A 25270-nucleotide genomic window follows, 5' to 3' on the forward strand; every position below is an offset into this window, starting at 1 on the left:
CCCGGCTGAGGCAAGCGGCGGCGGGGCCGGAGCGGGGCCCCCTCCCTCCTACCTTACTCAGCGCTCCCGGTAGCTCTGGGCGGCGGCGGCTCGGCGGACCGGCTTGCGGTGAGGGGCGCCGTGGGGGGGGGGGAAGGGTTTTACATTGAAAGAGGGGAGATTCAGATTTGATACAAGATAGAAATTCTTTGCTGTGAGGGTGGTGAGAGCCTGGCCCAGGTTGCCCAGAGAAGCTGTGGCTGCCCCATCCCTGGAGGGGTTCAAGGCCAGGCTGGATGGGGCTTTGAGCAACCTGGTCTGGTGGGAGGTGTCCCTGCCCATGGCAGGGGGGTTGGAACTGGATGATCTTTAAGGTCACTTCCAACCCAAAGCATTTTATGATTCTAAAATGCCTGCTTTAAAATTCAGTACAGCCTTCCCCGTTAGTGAAGGGTTATGATCCTCTTCAGATTAATGGGAACTGTTTTTGTTTGTTTTTTTAAATTTTTTTAAACTGATTTCATGAGGAGGGGGCTTGAGCCAAAGGGTTGCCCCTGCAGTACCGCAGCGAGGGGGAGCTGGGGCCGAGCAGTGCCTTCCCCCGCCGGACCGCCAAGCCCCCTCGTCGCTGACCGTGGCATCTCTCTTTGCAGACTCGGATTCGGACCCGGCCCGGAGGATCCCAGAGATGGCGAAGGTGAGACGGGCCAACGGCCGCCGCGGCCCCTCGGCGGGCTCGCCCTGCCCGGCCGCCGCCGGTCCCGGGACATCCTCTTCTTACCCCTTTCCTTACTTTTACTCCTCACTGATTTGTTTTCCGTCTGCCTTAAATCAACCCATCCCCAAGCCTGGGGAGACAGGGAGGGTGGGGGACGGGGAAAGCAGCTGATCATGTGAGGCCCGCGTCAGGCACAACTTATTTTGATTTTTTTTTTTTTTTTTTTTTCTGTCAGTTTCCACTAATTCAGCCAAGTTTTCGGTGTCGTGTGTTTATATTGTGCCTGGGTGGAGGCTTCTTCCACTGGAGGAGGAAGGAGAAAAAAAAACAACTGCCGTGGCTGTGTCCTGTGGAGGCTCAGGCTCAGTACTCCCGTCTCCAACTTTCCCGTTTCTAACTTAATTTTTGTGGCAGCCTTGCAGCTATTGCACAGTACTTCATCTGGTAGGTTTTTTTTCCCCTTTGCAGATGAAGACCTGGAAAACGGAGCAGATTCCAGTGTTTGTTTCTATAGTTGCATCAAATGCATACACTCTGGAAAATAAGAGTTTAACGGCATCCTTAGGGGTTTTATACTGCTGTAGAAAGTGAAAGCCATCAAGTTGTATGAGTACCTTCACAAAGGTCAGGGTAACTGCACAGTAGTGTATTAGTAGTTTCATTATTTTAACTCGATAAGTGGAATGATTAATTGGGGTTTAACACTCCTGTGAATATCCACCCATATTCTGTCTGGATTTAGTTTTAAAAGACAGAAAGGGGTCTTCACTTTAAAAACAATAAACATTTGTAATAGTGTTCCACTAAATCCTTGAAGTTTTGGGGGATTTTTTTGTGTGTGGTGTTTTGTTTTTTTTTTTAATGGATGAAAAGGGGATTTTTCTTCCGTTAAACATCAAACCTGGTTTGTAGGATGCATTTTAGGAATACGGGGACCCTTACCTGTGCCAGTGCAGGGCATCTGACCAGACTGATTTGCCTTTTATTACAGTAGGCTTGAGGGTAGTTTCTTTTTAGTAAAAGCATGGAAATTTGCAATTCTCTTGTCTATTCCATAGAGACACAAACTTTAATTCTTGACCTTTGGTAAAGGAGTATTTCATTCTTCACTAATGCAAACCAGTTATTCTTGTCTTCACGTAGCAGAATTTTCTGCTGCCTGAGGTAGCACTTGGGGCTGAATTGCTAACTGGTGGCAGGCTGAAGTCATTCAAACAATGAGGGCTTGTATTAGGTAGGTCTTGTCCTCCAGTTTCCAAGTTCAGAGGGCTGCTTTCCATTTCAGTAGTATTCTTTGTGTGATTATGCGGTCATGAAAGACCGGGAGTGTTAAAGCTTTGTAGTCTGTAATTCATTTTATAAAAATTAAAAAGAAGTTCAAGAGTAAGCTCTGCTCCTTATGGCAGGTGTCTGTTCTAAATTTTGTTGTGCCATGAAGTAAGGGTAAGAAATGAAAATGCCTATCAATCATGAAATGTCAAGCATCAATTGACAGTAGTTATTTATATGTACAGCTAAATGTTCAGAGTTCAAAAAGGCTGCACAGCACGGTGTGCTGAAGTCCAATTTAGTCTAGGTACATCACTGAAGAATAAAACCTTTGAAGAAGGTAAGTTATCTTTGGAGTCTTGGTCACTGAAGTATTTTCTCAGTTATGGGAAGGTTTGTGTTTTTTTTTTCCCCCAAAGACCTGAAAGATTTTGTGTGTTCCATGTTCAGGACAAAAAGGTTCATTCATTTTGTGGGAAAGCTACAGCATACTGTAATACGCTGTGCAGGCTGGTCTCTCCACGCCTGTGTTCATCTGCTTTCTTTGGAGCAACGTGCTGTCCTAACAAGCTGCCTTTTCTCACACATCTATGTGTGTAGTGGTTTTTGTAAATGCACAGGTGCAGCATGGTACAATCTGTTCCTGCTTGATGAACTACCTGCCTTGGAAATGCTACCCTGTGTGTTTGCTAATTCAGAAATCCGAAAGGAAAGCAACAAGAATATTTTCTGCTTGCATGCTGTGGGCTGCTCTGTTTTGGTCTCCTGCTCCCACTTTATTCCCAGAATGTGAAGTTGGGAGCATTTGGTGTATCCATTTGTAAGCTGCCAGGGAAGGATTGCTTGCTGCTGGTGAAGGTGTGGCTGCTGTGCACTATATCTGGAGTTCCTGTTCTGCCAATGTGCATGTGTGACTTGGAGCATGGGAATAGTATCACCAACTCCAATGGTGCTTCAGAGAATTATGTCTCACATTCCAGGGTACAAACACTTTTTCAAGTCCTAAGCAGCTCTTTGGCTTTGTGAAGTTACTTGTGAGGACAGGTTCTTTGAGTGTTTTTGCAAAGAGTGCCCACGTTGGTTCCTACATTGCTCTTGCTTGCTCTTCTTTTCTCCCTCTCTCCCACCCCCTCTCTTTCCTTTTTTGTTTTTCCTTCTCCCTATCTTTGGTATTGTCATGGTGTACTGACTCAGAGTTCAACAGAGATATTGTGTAATTCCATTTTTTGGCAGGAGTTTAAATTTAGTGGGACAGATGTGAATACAGTCTGCTGACCAGAGTTTACTCCTTCCGTTTAGTGGACAATCTGAAGCATTACTAAACTTAGAGATGTGTTCTGTAGAGGAGTTCTTTACAGCTGTGCATTTGCATCAGATCTGTGTGTATATTCACCCACTCACAATGTAATTTACATCCTATTGAGCATGAAATTTTGGTAAGGATGTAATGAAATGGTTCTTGCATGATGTTTGTTTTAAAGCACAATTTGAACTGGGATCTCTGTGGTCTTCAATGGCCATAAAGGCTTTCAATTTACCAATGAACACTGCATTGTGCTTTCTCTGCAAGATGTCTGGTTTTGTGTAAGAAATCTTAAGGCAGTCTGTCATTTATTCTAGCACGTGACCTTCTGGGCTCTCTCCTATCTTCTGAAAATAGCTTACCTTCTCTGTTTGTCAACCTCTGTGCTGGAAAACATTCTCTGTTTCCATTCTTACCACTCCATGGTTTTCCTGGGCCATCTTGTAAACAGATGGCTGCTTTAAAAAAAGCCACATTCCACCTTTTCTTCAGTAGACACTGGGCTTTCCAGTGGCAAATTGATGAGCCCTTACTTTTGTTGCTGCAGAGTAGCATCGAGAAAAGGGGTTAGCTCTTCATCTATGGGAAATCTGACTGGTCAGAACTTGCTGTGAGTGGGTACAGAGCAAGGGCAGCCAGGAAGAAGTTTGAATCAGTTCAAGTGTGGCCTTTTGTTTGCTGGAAACAAATCCTTTGTATTTAACAGTGGCTAAACATGGGATCTTGTGGGTGGAAAATTTTTTGTGTGCTTGGTGGGAAAAATTAAAAGGAACCTTGTTAAGTGGCTATTGTTGATCTTGCCGATAATGCTGTTGCCAGGATATTGGGCCACATGACATCAAACCGTGAAGCCAAAGTTGTCTCTTGGGAGAAGTTAATGTAGCTCTGAGGTGCTGGTTAGAAACATCTCACCTGAGATTGTATCTTCTTCTCCTTCTGCAAACTTTTTGCTGGAGCAGAATAAAGAAAAATATCCGAGAACATGAATTTCCTCATTTGGAGGGTCATAAATTCAAAAGCAAGATCATCTCTTGCTTTGAAGTGTCCCTTTTTTTCTTCCCTGTTTGTTTTTTTTTTTTTCCCTCTGGTTTTCCTCTTCATGCTAATTTTGTGTGTATCTAGGGGTTTCATTGCTCTCATTGGTAGGTGTCTGGAGAAAATGGAAGGTGCTGTTTATTTCTAGTGTATAGTTACAAATTGCGCTTGTGCTACACATGATTGCTTAACAACAGTCAGTGGATTGGGGAATGTAGAAAGAAAAGAATGTGGGTAGGTTTTGGGTGTTAGAAGCTTCTTATATTCTTTCTGTTGAGGTCTGATGGGTTGTGCTTCTCTTTCTATTTTACTGTCTGATGTAGGATGTTGTTATATAGTAAGAGATCACTCCAGATTACAAAAGGATTTGTATCAAAAGAGTGTTTGTGTTCTTTCCATTGATGTGCTTTGGGTTCTACTGGATAGGAAACTTACTAACCAAAATAAAAACGACCCATGAGCCTGTAGTGTTATTTTGTATCTGTTTGCATAAATGGCAAGGAACACTCTTATAGATGCTTAAAATAAGAATTTATTCACCTCTATAAAAAGTCATGAAGTTTGAAAATAAATGTTAAATAGTTGTCTTTAAGTTCACCATTTTTCATATTAGTTTGGGATGGCATAGCAGTTGTGATGCTGCGATCCATCTGCAAGAACCAGTTTGTTTCAATAAAGTTTAAACTCTACTTAATGTTGAAACTGTCTGAGTTGTCTGACAAATGAGTGTCTGGCTTCTGTCAGAAACTCTTTTGTTTGGGTCTATTATTTTGTTAGGAATGTCTGGTTCATAGCTCCTATTCCACATTCTCCATGACTGAAAGTTGCCTTCGCCGGTTCAGCCAGTGATGGTGGTTTAGAAGAGTTAGACTGTAGGTCGGAGTCAGGCCCACAAAGCTGTATCCAGGCTTGTCGTACACTAACAGCCCCTGCTGTGGTGGTGCTCTATTAGCACCAGTATAGAGTCACGGGCAGCAGATGTAGCGGGAGATTCTGCCATTATAGCTGCTGGCTTTGTGGTACCCAGGTGACGTGGATTTCTATTATGCTGGGTGGCAGAGCTGCAGCAACATTTCTGATTTGTAATCTGGGTGCAGTTCAAGTACTGATCGAGGGTGATTGTGGCAGGTAGGTAGCCAAAATCCAGTAAACATGGGAAGGGAATGCCTGGAATGCAAATGGTGCCCAGACATCAAGAAAACTCTTTTAGACTACAGCTGCACCAGAAGAATTTCAGGAACTGTTCATCGAGCTTCACATATGCTGAACCTTTCCATGCTGTATTCTGGAAAAGAGAGGTATGGAGAGATTCTCCTTAGTTAACAAAAATAAGAAGGGTGATGCAGAGATAGATTTAATCTAGCATTTAGTGTTCACACATAAGTTTTCTAGAGCAGCCGCAGAGGGATGTTGGGCTGTTGTCACAAGACTTAGGAATTGTGAAGGGGAATTCCACTTGCTTATAACAAGATAAGCAAAGGAAAACTTTAACTTGAAGATCAATAACTGTTTCCTCTGAGACCTGTTGACCATTAGTCATGTCCATAGGAGAACTGTGGTAGTTCTATGATATTAGTTATGTTAAGGTGATATGAAACAAAATAGCAGGAAGTACAATTTTAAATAACCCCATGCTGGCTGGTGGGGTAATAAGGGAGGAGGAGGAAAACAGAGGCTTTTCGGTCTTATCTGTTTTACCAAATTAAATTTGATTTATGAAGTTGAGTCCCAAATCCCTGAGATTTTTTTTTGTGAGAGCCTTTGGAATTAGCTAGGAAAATGACAGTAAGTACATATTGCTGTGCCTAAATTTGAACTACTGCCAAAAAACTTGCTTGTAATGGGAAAAGCAGAATACTTCAGGGTCATGCCTCTGAAGTATGCTGGAAATCTACTAGGGAAAAAAGTTTATTGATGCTATTAAACACCATGATACTTTTTGTTCTGATTTGCCAAAATACAGTGGAGGTAAACCTAACTCATTTACTGCTCTTGCAGCGGGAGGGTAGGGAGATGACAATAATGCACAGGTGGCCTGAGAGGTGGCAGTGCTTCAGGGAGGCTCTGGTTGGTGCTCGCCTGCTCTGTTCTCTCTGTGCTCTCCTGGCTGACCTATCTTGGATGAGTACATTGACTTGAAACCAAAGCACTGTGTGGCTGAAATTGCTAACTTGAGGGAAGGGCTGTATCACAGAGGCCAGATGGCTGTGCTGCCTGTGAAGTAATCTGGTGCCAGTCTCAGCAGGTGTCTTGCATTTCCTTTCATCCTCTTTCTTGAGAGTGGGAAAAATGCTCTGCCTGCAGTGATTACGACTTTCACACAGCGACGCTTACAAGAAATTTCCCTGTTAGAAAAGCCTCCCTATTCCCAAAACCCAGCTGTTTCCCCTTTTGGCCATTTCATAACTTTTATAGTTTATAAATGGACTGCTGTGCTATACACATGTAGGTTCTTAAACTGTCATGTTTAAATAAAGGCAAAACTTTTCTGTAAGGGGAATAAATATCCTTTTGTGTTTGACCCAAAGAGAAAATCCCTGAAGAGCCATGTTGCATGGAAACCTAGTGGAATTATTTTTGTATTTTGATGGGCCACTCTTTTATCCTTATATTTGAACTGTTATTTCTTTTTAGCTGGAGACTACTATGAGAAATTTACCTGAATCACTTGGGCAAAAAGTTGCTTATGCCAAAAGAAACATGATGAAAAATTGAAAGTCATTGCAGAGTTCAGTAGGCCTCATTTGCAACATGATGGAAAATAATCAGTGTGATACTGGTTGAGAGCTCCAGTAGGTTTTTCTTGAGGAGAGAAAGTTCTTATTTCCAAACGTGTCTTGGATCTTTGTGCAGCTTTTCTAGCGTACACAACTTGTGCAAATAATTTCCCAAATTACTTTAACAAATGGTAATTTTGAAGTCATGTTCCTGCATTCAGGCTCCAGTCTTGTAAACACCAATCCTGCCAGCTACCATTATGTAAATATCCCCACACTTAGCGGGTGTGCTGCTGAGTAAAGCCATAGTGGTACCTTTTGAGTGAGAGCTGTGTTTAAATACCCACAGACTGCCATTTAGTCAGCAATTGCAAGAATAATGCTATCATCTTTTGGACTGTGGATTCAAATTTAGTCAGAGCACGTATGGAGAACTGAAATATGCTATCTTCTATTTCATGGATTTTTTTCTTTCTCCCCACCTATTTTTCCCCCTCTCTAGTACACAAGAGGCACCGTGACTGCCTTCTCCCCTTTTGATGCCAGAGCTGATGCGGAGGCTCTTCGTAAAGCCATGAAGGGAATGGGTAAGAATAATTTATTTTACAAAAAGAAAAGACCTTTCACTCATTTGAAAAGGTCCTCTCTGAACTAATTTTTTTATAATAGCTGATAAGGGTAGGGCATGTGTCTACACGCCATGGAATGACAGCCCCGGGACTGCAGGGGCGTGTCCTAGTTTTGACTGTGCTGCTGAATGTGATTTGCACGTTGCCCATTAAAAATTGATACTCCACAGGCTTCTCTGCACACTGAGTTTTACTGCACAGTAAGCTAGAGTGTGGATTTACAAGCAACAACTGTGCAGAGTCATGACAGTATAGTAGAAGCTCTGTGCTTGGAAAATATGTGACAGCCCCCTCGGTCTGGGAGTGTGTAAGCACATTGCAGCTACTGGGAACAAAATATACAAGCACACAGCATGAATGTAGACTAATAAGTGGTCTGTAAACTCATGCTGTAGCTTTTTGTCCCAAAATTTCCCTGTAAGAACAAATCCTGATTTGCTACTTTCTTTGAAGCCACCTATGGGAGGAGGCAGAAGGAAGGGAAGAAGGGAAATGTGATACACCTCAGCCTACTGGCAAATTCAGTAGGGCTAGTGAGATGCTGTGCTTTGGAGCTACCTTGCAAACTGTCATATATAAAATGAATAATAGCTCCGCACTTCTGTACTCTGGGGTGTTTGGGGTTACTGGACTGAGTTTTGCTGTAAGTGGGCAGATTGTTTATTCTGAAGTAAATCCCTTGGTGAGCCCAAAGGCTCTATTCACAGGAGACTGTGACTGAATGTTATAGCTGATGCCCGGGGTGCTCTGAGCAGTGTCTGGAACAGAGCACTGATGGAGAACAAACAACACATAGGTCCTCCAGTCATATTTTTGCAACAGCAGAACACCAAACCTGGCGGCTCTGCTTGGGCTAGGGTGACATTTGTTACTTAAATGTTTCTGCTGCTTGTCAGTAGACTGTTACTTTCAAAGAATCTTTCATTGCCTTTTGAGTTTGTGCCACTGCTGTTTGTTTTTTAGAGTATGTTTGTAACTCTTTGTTCTTTTTAACTTCAGGGACTGATGAAGAAACTATTCTGAAGATTCTTACCAGCAGAAACAATGCTCAGCGTCAAGAAATTGCAGCTGCCTTTAAAACCTTATTTGGCAGGGTGAGAAGAAGAAAAATACCTTTAGAAATGGGGTGTATGTGGCCTATGATGATTACTTAAAACTGTGAGGCACATTTATCATGGTCCCTGTAAACGGTTCCTTTGAAGAAAATCTAGTTTTTCTTCTGTTTTCCCTTCTCCCCCATCCTGCCATATCCTTAATTGCTGGCTGGGTTAGAATATTCCTTTTAGGTTAGAACAAAGAAGTAAGTTACCTTTTTTGTATTTTGGTCCAATATGTCTTAGATGGGTTTTTGTGCAAAAGCTCCTGTACTTTCCAGTTCTTGAGCTTCTAGTACTGACTTCATTCTTGGTATGGGAGTGACTGATCCAATATTATATCACAAGCTCTGGAATGTAAGGTGATAGCAGGAAGGTCAAGGCCAGGTTGGATGGGGCTTTGAGCAACCTGGTCTAATGGGAGGTCTAAAGGGGGGTTGGAACTAGATGATCTTTAGGGTGTCTTCCAACCTAAACCATTCTGTGATTCATTCTATGACTGATTCAGGGAAAAGAATTTTCTAGAGCTAGAAAATGTGTCAGAAATAAAGCAGCCTAATACTGTAGGAGAGAACAAATCCAAATGTATAGGTAGATAAAGCCATAAGTGAGTTTAAAGAAAAGACAGCTTGTTTCTTTCTTCCAGCATTGTTGGATTCTTTAATATTGTGGCTGGGTAATCTTTGTTTCTAATAGCAAGTGCAGTGAACAGCTAGGTTTTAAAGAATTTCTATCTTAAAAAAGCCTATCACCTTAATGTTTCAAGTTTTCCGAATGCCCTTGTATCCTTTTCTTCTGCCTTACTTGGCCACATTTGTTTCAGTTCAGGTACCAATTGTAACAAAAGGAGCACTGTCCCTTACGCTCTTTGACCTGTCTCTGGAGTGTTCTAGCTTGCAGACACACTTGCATTCATTTAAAATGGTTAGTCCTTGTTCATTACAGCACTGTTTGTTCTGCATTAGGATCTTGTAGATGACCTGAAATCAGAACTTACCGGCAAATTTGAAACATTGATGGTATCTTTGATGAGACCAACTTACATTTTTGATGCTCATGCACTGAAACATGCCATCAAGGTAAGAGCAGTGTAGGAAATTAATTAATATATTATATGAAATGTTTGTTGCTCTTTTGTTGGTTTTTTTTAGGAACGAACTCTTGGTTGATAAGGGGAATGCTAATATAAATACCCTTTTTTTTTTTTTGTCTTAGGAATGTGATGCTAACACCTGCTATTATTGCTAATGCCATGATTTTGCCTGGTTTCTTATTCATCCTAATAACTCATTAGAGGTAGTTTTGAAATCTAGTCTGCATAATGTTTTGTGTGAAATTATTTTAATGAGAAACGATGTAATCTTAAGAGAACAGCTCTGCTGTAGATGCAGAATAAAATCTACATAGCATAAAACTTGTTGCTTCTGATTTAAATATGAGTAGATGGGCAGGTTGCTTTTAAATTCTTTTTGCTGCTGAAGTACAGTGCTGAAATCCAGTGGACACTAGATTTTTCTGCTGTGAGCAGCCTAGGTTTTATAGCTATACAGCTGTATGCATAGGCTGCAAATTAGTTCAAGGTATTTCATTAAAGTGTGATGTTATTTTTATGTCTCTTCTTGACTATTGTTTAAGCTAAAGAGTGTTTTATCCTTGATGGATTACAGTGCAACTCCAAAACTGATGACCTAGCATACTTGTGTAAACTGGTGTCCACCAAAATTATGAATAGGTACTATCTGTATCACTGAATGTGTTCTAAAAGCTGCCTCCAGTAACACAGAGGGAAGAGTTGATAGCCCTGTCACTGTTACCTTTCAGGCATTTTTATTGAGCTGAATGCATTTAGTGCCTTTCTGGGAAGGCCAGGTAAACAATTTCAATCTGTGTGTGTAGATATTTTAGTATCTTTTCTTCCATGTGATCCCATTTTTTTTTGCCTCTGTCACACTTGTCAGATATCATCCGTCTGTGGAAATCCAGGATTGGATGTCCCTGGAATCACAGAACCTGTTGATTAAAGTAGAGGACATTGAACTTGTCCAGTGTCACATAGTACTTGGTTGGGTGACACTTACATGTAAAGTCCCAAGGATCTTGATGACAAACTGGTTAATATGTAGGTTTTAGTCAGCTGTGCAAGCTAGTGCTCATGAACCCATGACCCAGCAAATAGTATCTCAGACAACAGAAACTTTAATCCTGGAAATTTTCTGTAATGTCTTTATGTGCAGTGGGGGAAGGGGAGATGGCACCTGACAAAGAAACTGATAAAGGCCTTGTTGACTAAAAGGAAAAAATGTGTTCCCAAGCTGCTCTTATTGATTTAGGAGTCAAAGACCGACAGGGAAATGACAGAACAGGTGGGTGTAGGAGGGAAAACAGAGATAGTGAAACAAGAGTGGTTTTGTTCTTGTAACTTAGAAAAAATGATATTAAACACAAGATCATAGGGTTTCAGAGAATGTGTCTGCTCAGGAAAAGATGCTGATACTCGTCTGCAGTTCAGCTAAAGAGGATAACAACAGTAAAGAAGATGTGATAGCAGAGACTTCAGTGCAAGATAACAGCTCTGCTAAGAGCATTATGTCTGTGCTGCCGATTGTCCTATCAGTTTTCACTGCTGCTACTTAAATTAGAGCTAACAGAACTGTGCCTGCTGCACTTGTTGAGTAGGCACGCTTGTGAAACAATCTGTAATTTTGAAAATGGATACATGTAACCTGGCAGATTTGTATTTTGAATATTTGTATGCAGTTGTAAAGTGAAGAGTGCCTGTTGTGCCTGCTGTAATTAGAGTGCAGCATCTTAAACTATCTGGGTTAGCAATTCTGTTGTGAAATGTGTGTTTACAGCGGAAGAGAGGGTAGGTTTAACACAGCACAATTCACAGAAGGGTGAAGATGTGTGCAGTTGGTATTCAGATTTTCCGTACGGGAAAGGCTGAAAATAACACTCTGAATCAAAAAGTACACAGTATTGTATTTCACTGTTGCTTTTGTGAAAGGACTTCTTTGGAAGCATAAAGAGTAATGGTTTATTCTTCCAAGCAAAGTACAGTCAGACTCGTGGAAACAAGATATTGGCTTGACTTTGTAAGTTTTATCCTTGTGAAGAGTGCCTGTTGTGCCTACTGTAATTAGAGTGCAGCATCTTAAACTATCTGGGTTAGCAATTCTGTTGTGAAATGTGTTTTTACAGCGGAAGAGAGGGTAGGTTTAACACAGCACAATTCACAGAAGGGTGAAGATGTGTGCAGTTGGTATTCAGATTTTCCGTACGGGAAAGGCTGAAAATAACACTCTGAATCAAAAAGTACACAGTATTGTATTTCACTGTTGCTTTTGTGAAAGGACTTCTTTGGAAGCATAAAGAGTAATGGTTTATTCTTCCAAGCAAAGTACAGTCAGACTCGTGGAAACAAGATATTGGCTTGACTTTGTAAGTTTTATCCTTGTGAAGAGTGCCTGTTGTGCCTACTGTAATTAGAGTGCAGCATCTTAAACTATCTGGGTTAGCAATTCTGTTGTGAAATGTGTTTGCAGTGGAAGAGAGGGTAGGTTTAACACAGCACAATTCACAGAAGGATCAAGATAATTGCTGGGTGGCTCTATGTTTATCTGTGTACTGGTTGCTGAAAGACAGTGTGTGAACTAGAGCTAAGATGAAAACTGTTACTCTGTTCATTCACTTGCCTTGATGTCACTGACTGTAATAGTGAAGAACTGATGTATGTCTGAGTGTGCATGAACATGGAAGGGCTCGTCCGAATCCTGCAGCAGTGAGCCTTTAGTAAGTGTTGGGTTGGTTTTGAAAACAATAAAACCAGAATTGGAAAAAATTATTTCCAAAACCTGCACAATATACCAGAAAGAAGAAATTAATTTATCTTTATTTGGTCTGAGTATATAAGCTGATGCTTGGTTTTGATTGTCAAAGGGAATTTCTGTTTTCCTTTTGTTATTCCATCAACTGATTTATACTTGCACCCCTGCAGGGAGCAGGAACCAATGAGAAAGTGTTGACTGAAATTCTTGCCTCCAGAACACCTGAGGAAGTGCGGAATATCAAACAGGTTTATCTGCAAGGTAAAGTTCTGCATAAAATAAAGTTCTAGGGTCTCTGGTCAGTCCTCTTAATATGGTCTTAACTCATCTTTCAAATAAAGTCTGTCTGTGAACTGATGGATGTACTCAATAAGCGGGATTTCATTCTGCCACATTGCAGAAATTCATATTGAAAGAAACTAGAGCTTGGATTGTAAACTGAAATAGTTTTTATTTTGGGGCTAAGACTGCAGATTATGCTGGTTTGTGCTTTATAGTTAGAATTAATTCAAATGCATTTCCTATTATTTTCATCCCTTTGACTGAAAGGGGATTTTCAGTAATTGGAAACTAGAAAAGTGGTATCACAGAAAAAAACCAGAAGTTATTTTTTTGCCCCTTGCTCATTGTTCTGTTCAAGTGAAATGTGTGTTTACAGCGGAAGAGAGGGTAGGTTTAACACAGCACAATTCACAGAAGGGTGAAGATGTGTGCAGTTGGTATTCAGATTTTCCGTACGGGAAAGGCTGAAAATAACACTCTGAATCAAAAAGTACACAGTATTGTATTTCACTGTTGCTTTTGTGAAAGGACTTCTTTGGAAGCATAAAGAGTAATGGTTTATTCTTCCAAGCAAAGTACAGTCAGACTCGTGGAAACAAGATATTGGCTTGACTTTGTAAGTTTTATCCTTGTGAAGAGTGCCTGTTGTGCCTACTGTAATTAGAGTGCAGCATCTTAAACTATCTGGGTTAGCAATTCTGTTGTGAAATGTGTTTGCAGTGGAAGAGAGGGTAGGTTTAACACAGCACAATTCACAGAAGGATCAAGATAATTGCTGGGTGGCTCTATGTTTATCTGTGTACTGGTTGCTGAAAGACAGTGTGTGAACTAGAGCTAAGATGAAAACTGTTACTCTGTTCATTCACTTGCCTTGATGTCACTGACTGTAATAGTGAAGAACTGATGTATGTCTGAGTGTGCATGAACATGGAAGGGCTCGTCCGAATCCTGCAGCAGTGAGCCTTTAGTAAGTGTTGGGTTGGTTTTGAAAACAATAAAACCAGAATTGGAAAAAATTATTTCCAAAACCTGCACAATATACCAGAAAGAAGAAATTAATTTATCTTTATTTGGTCTGAGTATATAAGCTGATGCTTGGTTTTGATTGTCAAAGGGAATTTCTGTTTTCCTTTTGTTATTCCATCAACTGATTTATACTTGCACCCCTGCAGGGAGCAGGAACCAATGAGAAAGTGTTGACTGAAATTCTTGCCTCCAGAACACCTGAGGAAGTGCGGAATATCAAACAGGTTTATCTGCAAGGTAAAGTTCTGCATAAAATAAAGTTCTAGGGTCTCTGGTCAGTCCTCTTAATATGGTCTTAACTCATCTTTCAAATAAAGTCTGTCTGTGAACTGATGGATGTACTCAATAAGCGGGATTTCATTCTGCCACATTGCAGAAATTCATATTGAAAGAAACTAGAGCTTGGATTGTAAACTGAAATAGTTTTTATTTTGGGGCTAAGACTGCAGATTATGCTGGTTTGTGCTTTATAGTTAGAATTAATTCAAATGCATTTCCTATTATTTTCATCCCTTTGACTGAAAGGGGATTTTCAGTAATTGGAAACTAGAAAAGTGGTATCACAGAAAAAAACCAGAAGTTATTTTTTTGCCCCTTGCTCATTGTTCTGTTCAAATACATTTACGCTAAAGCAGGCGCAGCTTTTTGGTTGGCCTGTGTGACAGGCAGGATTTGGTTGTCCATAGGAGAATGTGCTTTTACCCTGTGACTGTGGGATTGGGTTATTTTAAGGCAGTGTTTAATTCAACACATTTTCTTTTACCTCTGTGCAGATTCCTGCCACACAAGAAATTCTCATGTTTTAATAAAATTTGAGGCAAAAGTTAGAGTCTCCAAGGGTGAAATTTATTTGTAGTAGACTTTTCTGGGACCACAGTTGCTGTACAGCTGTGAGACTGCCATATTTTAGCATAACTACAGATCTGTATGCTCTTTAGTTCCCTAAAGAGCTGAGTCTGTGCTTGTCACCTTGTATTTCAAAATATTTGGAATAATCTGCTCCTGATACTAAGTGTGAGATGCTATCTTTTCACCTCTTTTATGATAATGCTAAATTATAAGTGAGAGCAGAATATGTCCTAATTGTTAAAGCTGTTTCTGATAAATGACTCTACAAGCAGTGAGTCAAATTTGCTTTTCCTTGCTTTCTCCTCAAAATAGTGAGGAAGCCTGTAAGTTGTTGGATGGGTATTGCTCTTTTGCAGAGTATGAGGCCAACTTGGAGGACAAGATCACAGGAGAAACATCAGGCTATTTTCAGCGAATGCTGGTGGTCCTGCTGCAGGTCAGTGTTCTCTTTGTGCACAAGCATGTGTGTATGGTTTTCACTTCTGTTCTCCTGTCTGATGGACCCTTGTCACTTTCTGCTTACTAAGCTGGGATTCTAAACAGGCCCAGTGACAGGCAGGATTGGTTCTGAAACTGAATCACTTCCCCTGATTCACAGGGTCAGTCTTGAGCCTTGTTATGGGTCATTTCCACATCACTGAATTGAAAAACTTCTGTGATGCTCATGGGTGTAGCAGAGTGCCTGCTACATGGGGTCTTGAAGGCAATAGGAGAAGAGAACATTTATTTCATAAAGATACATGCAAGCAAAAGGGAAAAATAAGGTGATTTTGGAGAAGATGCATTAGGGGTTGTCTTCTTGCAGTACCTCTTATAGGCTCGATATAACAGATAAGTTGTTTCTTGATTCAACTTTTGATTCTTCAGTTTAACATCTTTAAAAAATTCTCCTTAGGCAAATAGAGATCCTGACGGCGGAGTTGATGAGGGTCTTGTTGAGCAGGATGCTCAGGTGGGTGAATGACTTGGGATTTGGGGCATTTCTGCATTATCTTGCAAAGAGCGTATAGAGCTAGAATTCAAATTTGAAAGAGAAATTGTTAAGGTTTTCTGTGTGTTTTTCTTAATACGTTTTCGTGTGCTTTTATATGTTCAGGACAAAAGAAGTGTCAAAACCTGAAATGTTGGGATCAAGACTTTTTTGCACTTTCACACTTCAAGTGTAAAGCATTGCTTATTGCTTAATGAGGTGCCTAAATGGAACACTGATTAGACCACTGGAAGAGACAGTTAGGATTGCTGAGGCTTTGTGATGCTGAGATGTGCTGCTGGAAAACTGAGACATGCGAATGGTTCATTCCTTAATCTCTGACTTGAACTGAATTCAGTTCTTACATACCTTGTGTCATGTACATGTTGTAGGGAAATGTTAGTGCTATTTGATGAGGAATGCCTCTACAGAGGGAGAAGTACTAAAGGAGAAAATATACCAAATATTTTGCTTTACTGTAACCAGATGACAGTTAAAGAATTGCCTCTGAAGTTTCTTGGGACTCATGTATTGCCCTTTGTGAGATTGTCCATGACTTCACTGGGCTCTAGACAGGAGAAGGAATACCAGCAGTTAGTGGGTATCCTTGACGCAGTCTCTTGCTGGATGCAGTTGGCTTTGTTGTTAGTTGTAGTGGTGGTCAATATCTCAGTGAGTTGATTACAGAACTCATTTAATGCATGTTTCTTCTTGGCTATTTCAGGTAAGTCTGGGCTAGACCTTTTCCTCTCATAAATTGTTAGTTGAGATGAAAGAAAATATATGGATTGTACAAGTTGACAAGGAGGAAAAGCAGAATACCAGATCAATAGAACATTCTCCTGGTAGTAGGGCAAGATGGAGAGACAGATTAGCAAAATATATTTTACTGGCACAGGCCTGTCCTTTGTTATGTAAATTCAGAAAGCATTGTTCTTCTGCTAGTAAAATTAATCCTGTGGAATTTGGAGCTTGAAAATTATTGAGGCAAATGTATAAATCATGAACTAGACTGTATCGTGAAATTGTGTCAGTCTTGCCTTTAGCTGGGCTCATGTAATTGAGGAAACCCATGAACCACAAGCCTTGGTAGGTAGACAGATTCCTTTTGGCCTCTTTAATGGAGTTTAAATGAGCATCTATATTTAGGAGGCGCCATACCTAAATGTTGGAAAAGTCCTGGTTTTCTAAATGGTCTCTGTGGTTTGCTATGTAATTTGGCTTGAGCTGGGACTCAAACAGAGCAGTGTTCTGTCACATTTCTCTGTATTGATCTCTTTACATTCAACATCCAACATAGCTGGAACAGACTCAGAGAATTTTCTATTATTGCCAGGTACAGATGGTCTGAATTGAGGTACATGATAGTGCAAATGTAAAACTATTTTTGGTTTCCAGTGTTTCTCTTGCTAATAGGTTACTCTGTGAAGGACTTGATACATTAGAGGGCAAGTTTTTTGCTCAGTGGTGATTTTTAATTTTTGAGGGTCTATGATTACTAAACATTAAGTCAAAGCAGTTGGGGAATGGGCTTTCATACTGCATCTACTTGCAAGATGTTTCTGAGAATGCTTGAAGGAGAAAGTTTAACTTCTTGGAAGGGATTTTGTGAATATCACTTTTTACAAAATCATGCAATTGACGTACATTTTGGGTATTGCACAGTGGCAAGGCAGGTAAAAGCTTAGTTGGATTGTGGTACAGGCATAAGCAGGAAAAACATAACATCCCACTCAGGTTTTACAGTACGGACAGACAGATGGCCAATATGGACAGACAGATGGCCAACAGCATTGCAGCGCAACAGATGTGGTTGTGGGGATTTTTCTAAGAAATATTTGATTGCCTGAATATAGGTAGTAACCTGTTTGCCTGTCTGCTGCTTGCTGAGGAGAGAAAAATAATACCATATTCTACAATATGTACAAACCTTTCTCCTGATGTGGTGTTTAGCTCAGGATTTGGAAAAAAGCTTCTGAGTGTCAGGAAAAAGAAAAAAAACCAAAAACAACAACAAAACACCACAAACAAAAAAATCAGAAAGTGAAATTATTTCTTTCTCATTTTCCCCCTCCTGTTGCTTATTCGAACTTTTAGAAGTGCTTTACTTTACTAAATGCTGCTGATGGCCCTGTCATTGTCTGTATTGAAGAAAGGCTTGCCTGAAGAGCAATGAATGTGCTAAAACGATTAAATGATTAAAATCTTTAGCAGCACACAAATCCTGTTTCCCAGAGCTTCTAAATCCATCTTCCCCTCCTTTTTGGAAACCTTCCTCCTGGGCCAAGTTAGCATGGTTATCCCACTAGTATGAGTCATCATGTAATAAAGTTTTGCTAGTCTGATTTGAAGAAGGGGAAGGGGGGGGGGGAAAAAAGCAGAAAAAGCAGTATTGGGAATGGATTTTATCTCCTGTATTATCACAGTTTCAGAAAACTTCAGGCTTATGAAAGGGACTATGAGCATGGTCAATTTTAGGGCCTTAAGCAGTATTACTCATGTGAGTGCTTTCACAGTTGATTTCAGAATTTATCATTTATTTCTTTCTAAAGTCAGTTCAGTACTTGGCAATTTTATTTCATTTTTTTCTCTCCTAGCTATAGCTTGTTAGTAAGTTTAATGCTCCTTAGAGTGAGACAAATAGAGCTTTTCAACAGGGTGTGTGGACACATAAAAAATGATGTTGTTTTGATCTCTCGAATTTATGACAGGTTTTGTTTAGAGCTGGGGAGCTGAAATGGGGAACAGATGAAGAAAAGTTCATCACCATCTTGGGAACCCGAAGCATTTCCCATTTAAGGAGGGGTAGGTAGTATGGTTCATGTATGCTTGAAAACTTCTGCCCAAAGTCCCCAGTGTTAGCCAACTGGTGGTAGAAATGGTAGAAAAGTTGTTTCTGGTACTGCATTTGTCAAGCCCAGAAATTTTTAATCACCTCTTTTCTCTACTTAATATACTTAATTTTGTTTCCTGTAATTCAGTTTCCCCCTAGCAGTGGCAATCTTCTGCTTGAAGGAGTGGTGCAATAGATCTCAGGGACAGCTGGGGTGTTTATTTCTGGATGCCTGTTTACTTTTTTTTTTTCCCACTTGAAAGAGGTCATGGCAGTAGAGATGATGCTGAGAGTCTGAGTCATCCTAATCTGATGGAGATCCAGCCCTGAAAAGATCAACCCTTTTGTTGGTTATGAACCCTTTAAGGGTATGAACCTTTAAAGTTCATACTTTAATAGCTGTTAATAGAGAGACAGTAATTTCCCCCCCCCCCAGCTCCTTACCCGTTCATAAGTCTGGTTTACCAAGCTGTTCAGGCCATTTGAAATAATGACCAGTAAGTTTCACTTTGGTTCTCCAATCTTTTTGTTTTTCTTTTTGAATATTTGGATTCATTTGGATTTTCAAAAGTAATTTGATTTGTGGTTTTACTGTTTATTTTTTTAACACTATTTGCAGTAAAGTGATCCTGCAGTTTGTTTTGATGCACCCAACATTTACTTAGCATGGTAGAAATGTAAGATGTCATAGAAAACTCGGGTCTTGTGGGTATTCATGAGCACAGACTTGAACAGACTGCCAATAGGCCAGATTGTTCATGTGAAGTTCATTTGATGCAGTAACCCACTCTAGACAAGAGCTTAGATTCAGGCTAAATGATAGCTGCACCCTGGAAAAAATGCTTGTAATTTCCTAAAACTTCTCTTTTTTTCCCCTTTCACTGTTCTTCCTGTGCCCTTTCACTGGGTGTCTTCACAGAGTCACAGAACGATTGAGGTTGGAAGGGCCCTCCAGGGGCCTATGGAGGTCATCTTGTCCAACCCTGTTTGAGCAGGTCTACCTAGAGCAGGCTGCCCAGGACCATGTCCAAGACGGCTTTTGCACATCTCCAAGGACTCCACAACCTCCCTGGGCAACCTGTGCCACTACACCTGCACAGGAAAAATGTGTTTCCTGATGTTAAGACAGAAACTCCCGCACCCATTGTCTCTTGTCCTGGCACTGGGCACCATTGAAGAGAGCCTGGCTTCATCTTCTTTATACCCTGCCTTTATATATTTGTACACATTGATGAAATTCAGCCTTTAAACCCTTTTTTTCTCAGGGCTGAACACAGTCGCAGGTCTCTCAACCTTTTCTCATAGGAGAGATGCTTCAGTCCCTTAATCATCTTAGTTGACCCTTCACTGGTCTTGCTTCAGTTGCTCCATAACTCTTTTTGTACTGGAGAACCCAAAACTGGACCCCTCACTCCTGATGTGACCTCACCAGTGCTGAGCAGATGGGAAAGGGTCACTCACCTTCTTCCACCTGCTGGTAACCCTCCTCCTAATGCAGCCCAGGATACCATTTGCCACCTTTCCAACGGGGGCACATTGCTGCCTCATGTTCAACTTGTGGTCCACCAGGACCCCCAGCTCCTTTTCTGCAAAGCTGCTCTCCAGCTGGTTGACCCCCAGCATGTGCTGGTGCACGAGGTTGTTCTTCCCCAGGTACAGGCACATGTTGCATAGTAGCACTCTGGTAGGAAATAGGTATTTAAAATCGGACAGAGGGAAGAATGAGTGGATGATCCTGTGTGAGATAATGAGATAGAGATGGCGTTAACCTGTCCTGAGGAGGATGCTGGGAGCAATGCTGGCTAGACACCTGACTGAGCACACTTTCTGTTTTGCAGTGTTTGACAAATACATGACTATTTCTGGTTTCCAAATTGAAGAGACCATTGACCGTGAAACCTCTGGTGATTTGGAGAAGCTACTTTTGGCAGTTGGTAATTAAGTCTTAATAGATCTAGAACTAGCCTTCTTTATTCTCTTAAATGGCAATTGTTATGGGAAGTGGTTCCTTTTTAAAGCTAATCACCTGGGATCTATTTTTATATTTAGAGAATAGGCCTTTATTCTTTTTTAATAGATGAGGGGTTGGGGGGAAGTGGGACAGGGAATGGTAGTGAACTGTGTTCTGTTTGGTCATTTGCACCTCTGTCAGAAAGTGAGACAAAATTCTGCCTTTTTTTGTATTCCTGGCATCTCATTTAGGACAATATTCGAGTAGATTTGTAATTGGGAGTAGAATTTGACGAACAAGGTTTCTTTTCTATTAGAAGTATATGCTGCATTCAAACTCCTGGAACCCAAAGTGTTGTTCTAGCAGAGGAGCAGAGTAGCTGGCAGCTGTGTACTGAATTGTCCACACTGGAGAGAATGACCCAGTAACACACAGCTTGTCTTGAGAGTGAAAGATTGTTCTGTATTGAAGAACAATCAGTAATTTAATTCTTTGCCTTTTTTCAGTGAAATGCATCCGAAGTGTGCCTGCCTATTTTGCCGAGACTCTGTATTATTCCATGAAGGTATGTATGTGTTTTCCATACGTCACTTTCCATCTCCCCCAGCTGCAACTCCTCTCCCTTTCCTTTGTTCTTCATTTCTTCTTTCACTGTAAATGCCAACAGGATACTGTATCACTAAGCATCTGCAAAGGTTTGGGGAATGCAGATGTGGGAGAGGATTCATAAGCTTTACTTCGAGTTCATCGTAAGTTTGTCAGACCATAAATCTTTTAAAGGAAATACCAGTCTCATCAGTGATTTTTGGATTTGGTCTTGTTCTATTGGAAAATGCCTGGCTAGATCCACTGGGCACCTTCAACTAAAGAAAGGCTACAATGTCTTTAGATGGTGGGTATATTGAGGAAATAAAGATGACTAAAAACCTAGTCGTAGGTTGTGCAGGTTTAGTACTCTTTGTTTTGGCGATGAGTCTTTACAGACTGAGGGTGCAGTTAGCTTTGGAACACGTTGTGATGAGTATCCATCCCATTTTTAGAAGGAAAAGAAACTTGTCAGAGAAAAAGGAAAGAGGCTTAAATAGCTACAAAAGATTCTGCAGGGGAATCCCATCAGCGACACAGCTGTGTTTCTGTTGGCTTTGCCTTCTCTTGGATGGGAAGAGATAAGCAGGGAAAGCCGTATTTTTAACTCACAGTGACTAATATTAATTAAAACCCGAGGCAGGTAGTCTATTGTTTTCAGGCAAGTTGTCAGCTTCCCTGAAGAATTCCTCACTTCCCCTTGCTGAGAAGCGCTGAGGTATGTTTGTCACCAGCTGGTTGTGTTGATGAGGTGTCAGCATGAGATTTAGTGAAAAGAGATGAAATGATAGCTTAATTTTTAAAAGCTGCTTTACTGCTTTAATAAACATCAGTGTAAAATAAATTTAAGTGGAAAATACAAAATATTATATATGATGCTGAGCTGTATGAGCATTGCTTTTTGTTATTTATCTGTTTATTAATTTTAATTTTTTGAAGAGTACAATAGAAAACATTTTCCTCTAGGTTTTAGAATCTTTTACATTTCTATTACGAGAGGTCTGATTAATGTCTGGTGGTGACATACCCAATTACATTTTAATATATATATATAAATCATTAAGCACTTCAGATAAGGAAGATGATCATTTATTACTTTGGCAGAGAGTTTGTACTTTTAATTAATCAGTTTGGCATGACAAAGTTCTACAGCGCACAGCATTTGCTTTCATGATTAGATGGGGCAGAGCCTGGATTTTACCAGTTTTCAATGTCAAATCCTACTCAGAAACCACCAGACTCATGGCATAACTTTTGAGCAGGTTTAGGGCATTTTTAGATGTAACCCAAGAATATTTCACCCAGTTGAAGGATTGAGTGCCGCTGGAGGCTGAAGATGATGGTGGGGGCTCTGCCAAGTCCTTCCTTGAGGTGCATGAGCAGGTCAGCGTGTGAACATCCGTATCGCTTCAGCTTGTGTGGAGTCTGACTCGTCTGCGCAGGAGGGGTCAGGACCTTGGTCTGGCACAGCCTGCCAGCACAGGAACTTAAAATGCTTAAAGCAATAAAGATGAACAGAAGAGTGGAGCATGTTGGCGTGGCTGGAAAAGGTTTATGAAGTTTGCCTGGGTAATAAACAGCTGGATGATTTGTGGGATGAGATGCTCTGCCTGTGTCTTGCTGTACAATATCACACGTTTTGTATTAGTCCTTGCTAGGATTTATGTGCCCAGTTCCAGAACCGACTGCGATTCTGCAGTCTCAGGCTACATTGAAAAGGTGATCTGCATGTGATTCTGATCATGGTGATCGGGTGTACTACTGTGTAATCTTGGAACTGTGTTATTATGAATTTATGTCAGCATTCATGACATGAATGAGATGAGATGAAACATGAAATTAGAGTTCTGACTGTATGGCACTTCATAGAAGTCCAGGGATTAGAGCACCTTGTGTAGTCAGTCCTCTGTTTCCTCCACGTTGTGGTGTGAATGTCTTGTGATACTGTCCCAAATATTGTCTGTTTTGGAGCAGAAATGTAGTGCTGGAGTGTTTTGAGACACCACATGTTGCACTTGGTGCTTTCGTGTTGCACTCTGGTTGTTTGTATTTGTTATTTTGCTATAACATCTCCCAAGAACAAATTCATATTTTCATATTATTTAAACTTTTCTCTTTAGGGGGCTGGCACTGATGATGATACCTTGATCAGAGTCATGGTTTCAAGAAGTGAAATCGATCTGCTGGATATCAGACAAGAATTCAGAAAGAATTTTGCAAAATCATTGCATCAAATGATTCAGGTAAAATTACTGTTCCCTTGTCAGGGAAAACAGGGGTGATGGAGATGTCATTGTTCCCACTGCCTATTTTTGTGGAAGGGGGTGGATGTGAGTAGAGCAGGACAGCACAGGGCACTCCGAGATCAGTGGTGGTTGGCCTGCAGTTTTGAGAAGTACCACGTAGTGTCATTTAAGTGGGGGACACTCCCTATGAAAAGCTAAAGGTTTCTTTCCAGTGTTCACTAGGAAAGCAGATGTGGTTTTCTGAAATTACAATTACTCATACACCATTTTTAGCTACTGCTTCATTTCCTTTTTCTTGTCCCGGTTCCTTCTAACTTTTGGTGCTTCAGAGAGGGGTGCTGGCTCCAGAGAAATAATACTGGGGTTGGGAGTCCCAATTATCACGAGGTTGAAGTTTAAATCTTGGATTGTGGTGTGGAACCTTTTGGATCATTTCAAAGTGGAAAGCATTGCACTGTGGAATCAGTCTGAATCATAATCTCCTTTGAGTGGCTGGGAAGGAGCAGGAAGGGAATGAGCCAGCAAGAAATCCAGAGCCAGCTGTTGCTGCAAAGTTGAAGCCAAAATGCTTTTATTTTTTTTCCTAGGAATTTTTTTTTGGCATTTTATTTTGAATATTTTAATGCTGCTTTTTATGATTTTTTTTTTTTTTTGGTCATTCCTTACACTATGGTCTCTTAAGTAGGCTGGGTGGAGTTGCTTTCGACACTGTCAGTCAGGCCCATATAGCTGTCCTGCAGAATTAGTAGCAGAGCTTCCCGTTAATTACGGGGATCAGGGCTGGAGCCTTTCTAAGCGATGGCAGGTGCCCTTGGCACGTTCCAGGGGGGTTGCTTTTGGTGCTGCTTCCGGCGTCTCCTTTGTTTGGACTTCCTCACTTGCAGCCAAATGCATTCTAATATGCAATGGGTAGCTCAGTTCTAGTAAAGCTTTCGGAGACTTTTTGTGTTTCTGAAAGTCTGTCTGTGTAAATACAGTCCTAACATACGAGACAGAGAATTTCCTTGCGTCATTCCTGAGTGGAGAGTCATCCAAGTGGATTTCCTGTGGGTGGGACAAATGTATAATCTATTGGAGTCCTCCTTGGCTGCGGCTTTTCCTCCCATTACTGTGGTGGTGACTCATGGTGACTGGTCTCTTATATTAACAGAAAGATACATCTGGGGACTACAGGAAAGCACTCCTGCTCCTCTGTGGTGGAGATGATGAGTAACGGTGACAGTGACACGAAGGATTTGTTGTACTCCAGCTTTGCAGCCCTTCAGATAGCATGTCTAGCTGAGTTTTTGTACCTTAGTGCTTTGTGGCTGTTTGAATTTATACTAGTAGTGCACTTACTAAAAATGAGTATATTGTTATCCAAGTGATAGCCAGTCCCCCCTCTTCCTGACATCCCAGCTCCCAGGAATTTCAAGTGCCTTCTGTGAGTATGCAAGAGTCATCTTCATGGAAGATGAGTACTGAGCGCAGAACCCAGTTCTTTGCAAGTGTTTTGCTGAAATAGGAAAAAAATAATCATGTATTTCACTAATAATTTGAAGTTCTTTTTTTTTTTTTTTAATTTTTGCTTTTATTTCTTACATTTCCACTGAATGTTAAGCTTGCTCTAACATTGCAAATGAAGAGACAATATCCTTTGTATGTAATATTTGAATGAATTTGCGGAACATCATACAAGCAATCATTGGAAATCTAAAGATCTAAAGCACCAATAAAATTTTTCCCTCTCAATACAGTTGTATGTGGTTTTTAATGGGCAAAGATGTAGTTTCCCTTTCATATGATTCCACTGATTCAAACTGTTGGTGTATTTTTCCTACTCTTATGCAAGGTTCTAAGTATATATGGTGTTTTGCAACTGTACATCTTGATGTCTAGTGTAGTATGCGGGTGCTGTGGTGATGCTGCCGTTCAGTATAGCTGGGATATTGAACTATTGGTACTTGCTGGGTGTTGT

At 40.8% G+C, this 25270-nt stretch overlaps 1 protein-coding gene across 2 annotated transcripts in view; it reads left to right on the top strand.

Annotated features, from left to right (window-relative positions):
* Positions 1 to 25044, top strand: part of ANXA5 (annexin A5) — a 28171-nt gene extending 3127 nt beyond the window's left edge. Inside the window, exons 1-13 of one of the 2 annotated variants that reach the window (XM_014950077.1) lie at positions 7 to 108; positions 633 to 676; positions 7524 to 7608; positions 8650 to 8744; positions 9710 to 9823; positions 12742 to 12832; positions 15085 to 15164; positions 15624 to 15680; positions 18410 to 18503; positions 20370 to 20465; positions 20989 to 21047; positions 23188 to 23310; positions 24464 to 25044. In XM_014950077.1, the coding sequence (XP_014805563.1) occupies positions 668 to 676; positions 7524 to 7608; positions 8650 to 8744; positions 9710 to 9823; positions 12742 to 12832; positions 15085 to 15164; positions 15624 to 15680; positions 18410 to 18503; positions 20370 to 20465; positions 20989 to 21047; positions 23188 to 23310; positions 24464 to 24526 (966 nt within the window). In that variant the 5' untranslated portion in view covers positions 7 to 108; positions 633 to 667 and the 3' untranslated portion in view covers positions 24527 to 25044. Of the gene's footprint in view, positions 1 to 6; positions 109 to 632; positions 677 to 7523; positions 7609 to 8649; positions 8745 to 9709; positions 9824 to 12741; positions 12833 to 15084; positions 15165 to 15623; positions 15681 to 18409; positions 18504 to 20369; positions 20466 to 20988; positions 21048 to 23187; positions 23311 to 24463 lie in introns of those variants that run through there. The other variant, XM_014950078.1, reaches the window with a different exon arrangement.
* The last annotated feature ends 226 nt before the right edge of the window (positions 25045 to 25270 follow it).

The sequence above is a fragment of the Calidris pugnax genome, unplaced genomic scaffold (genome assembly GCF_001431845.1).
Source record: "Calidris pugnax isolate Ruff unplaced genomic scaffold, ASM143184v1 scaffold42, whole genome shotgun sequence".
Taxonomy (NCBI): Eukaryota; Metazoa; Chordata; class Aves; order Charadriiformes; family Scolopacidae; genus Calidris; species Calidris pugnax.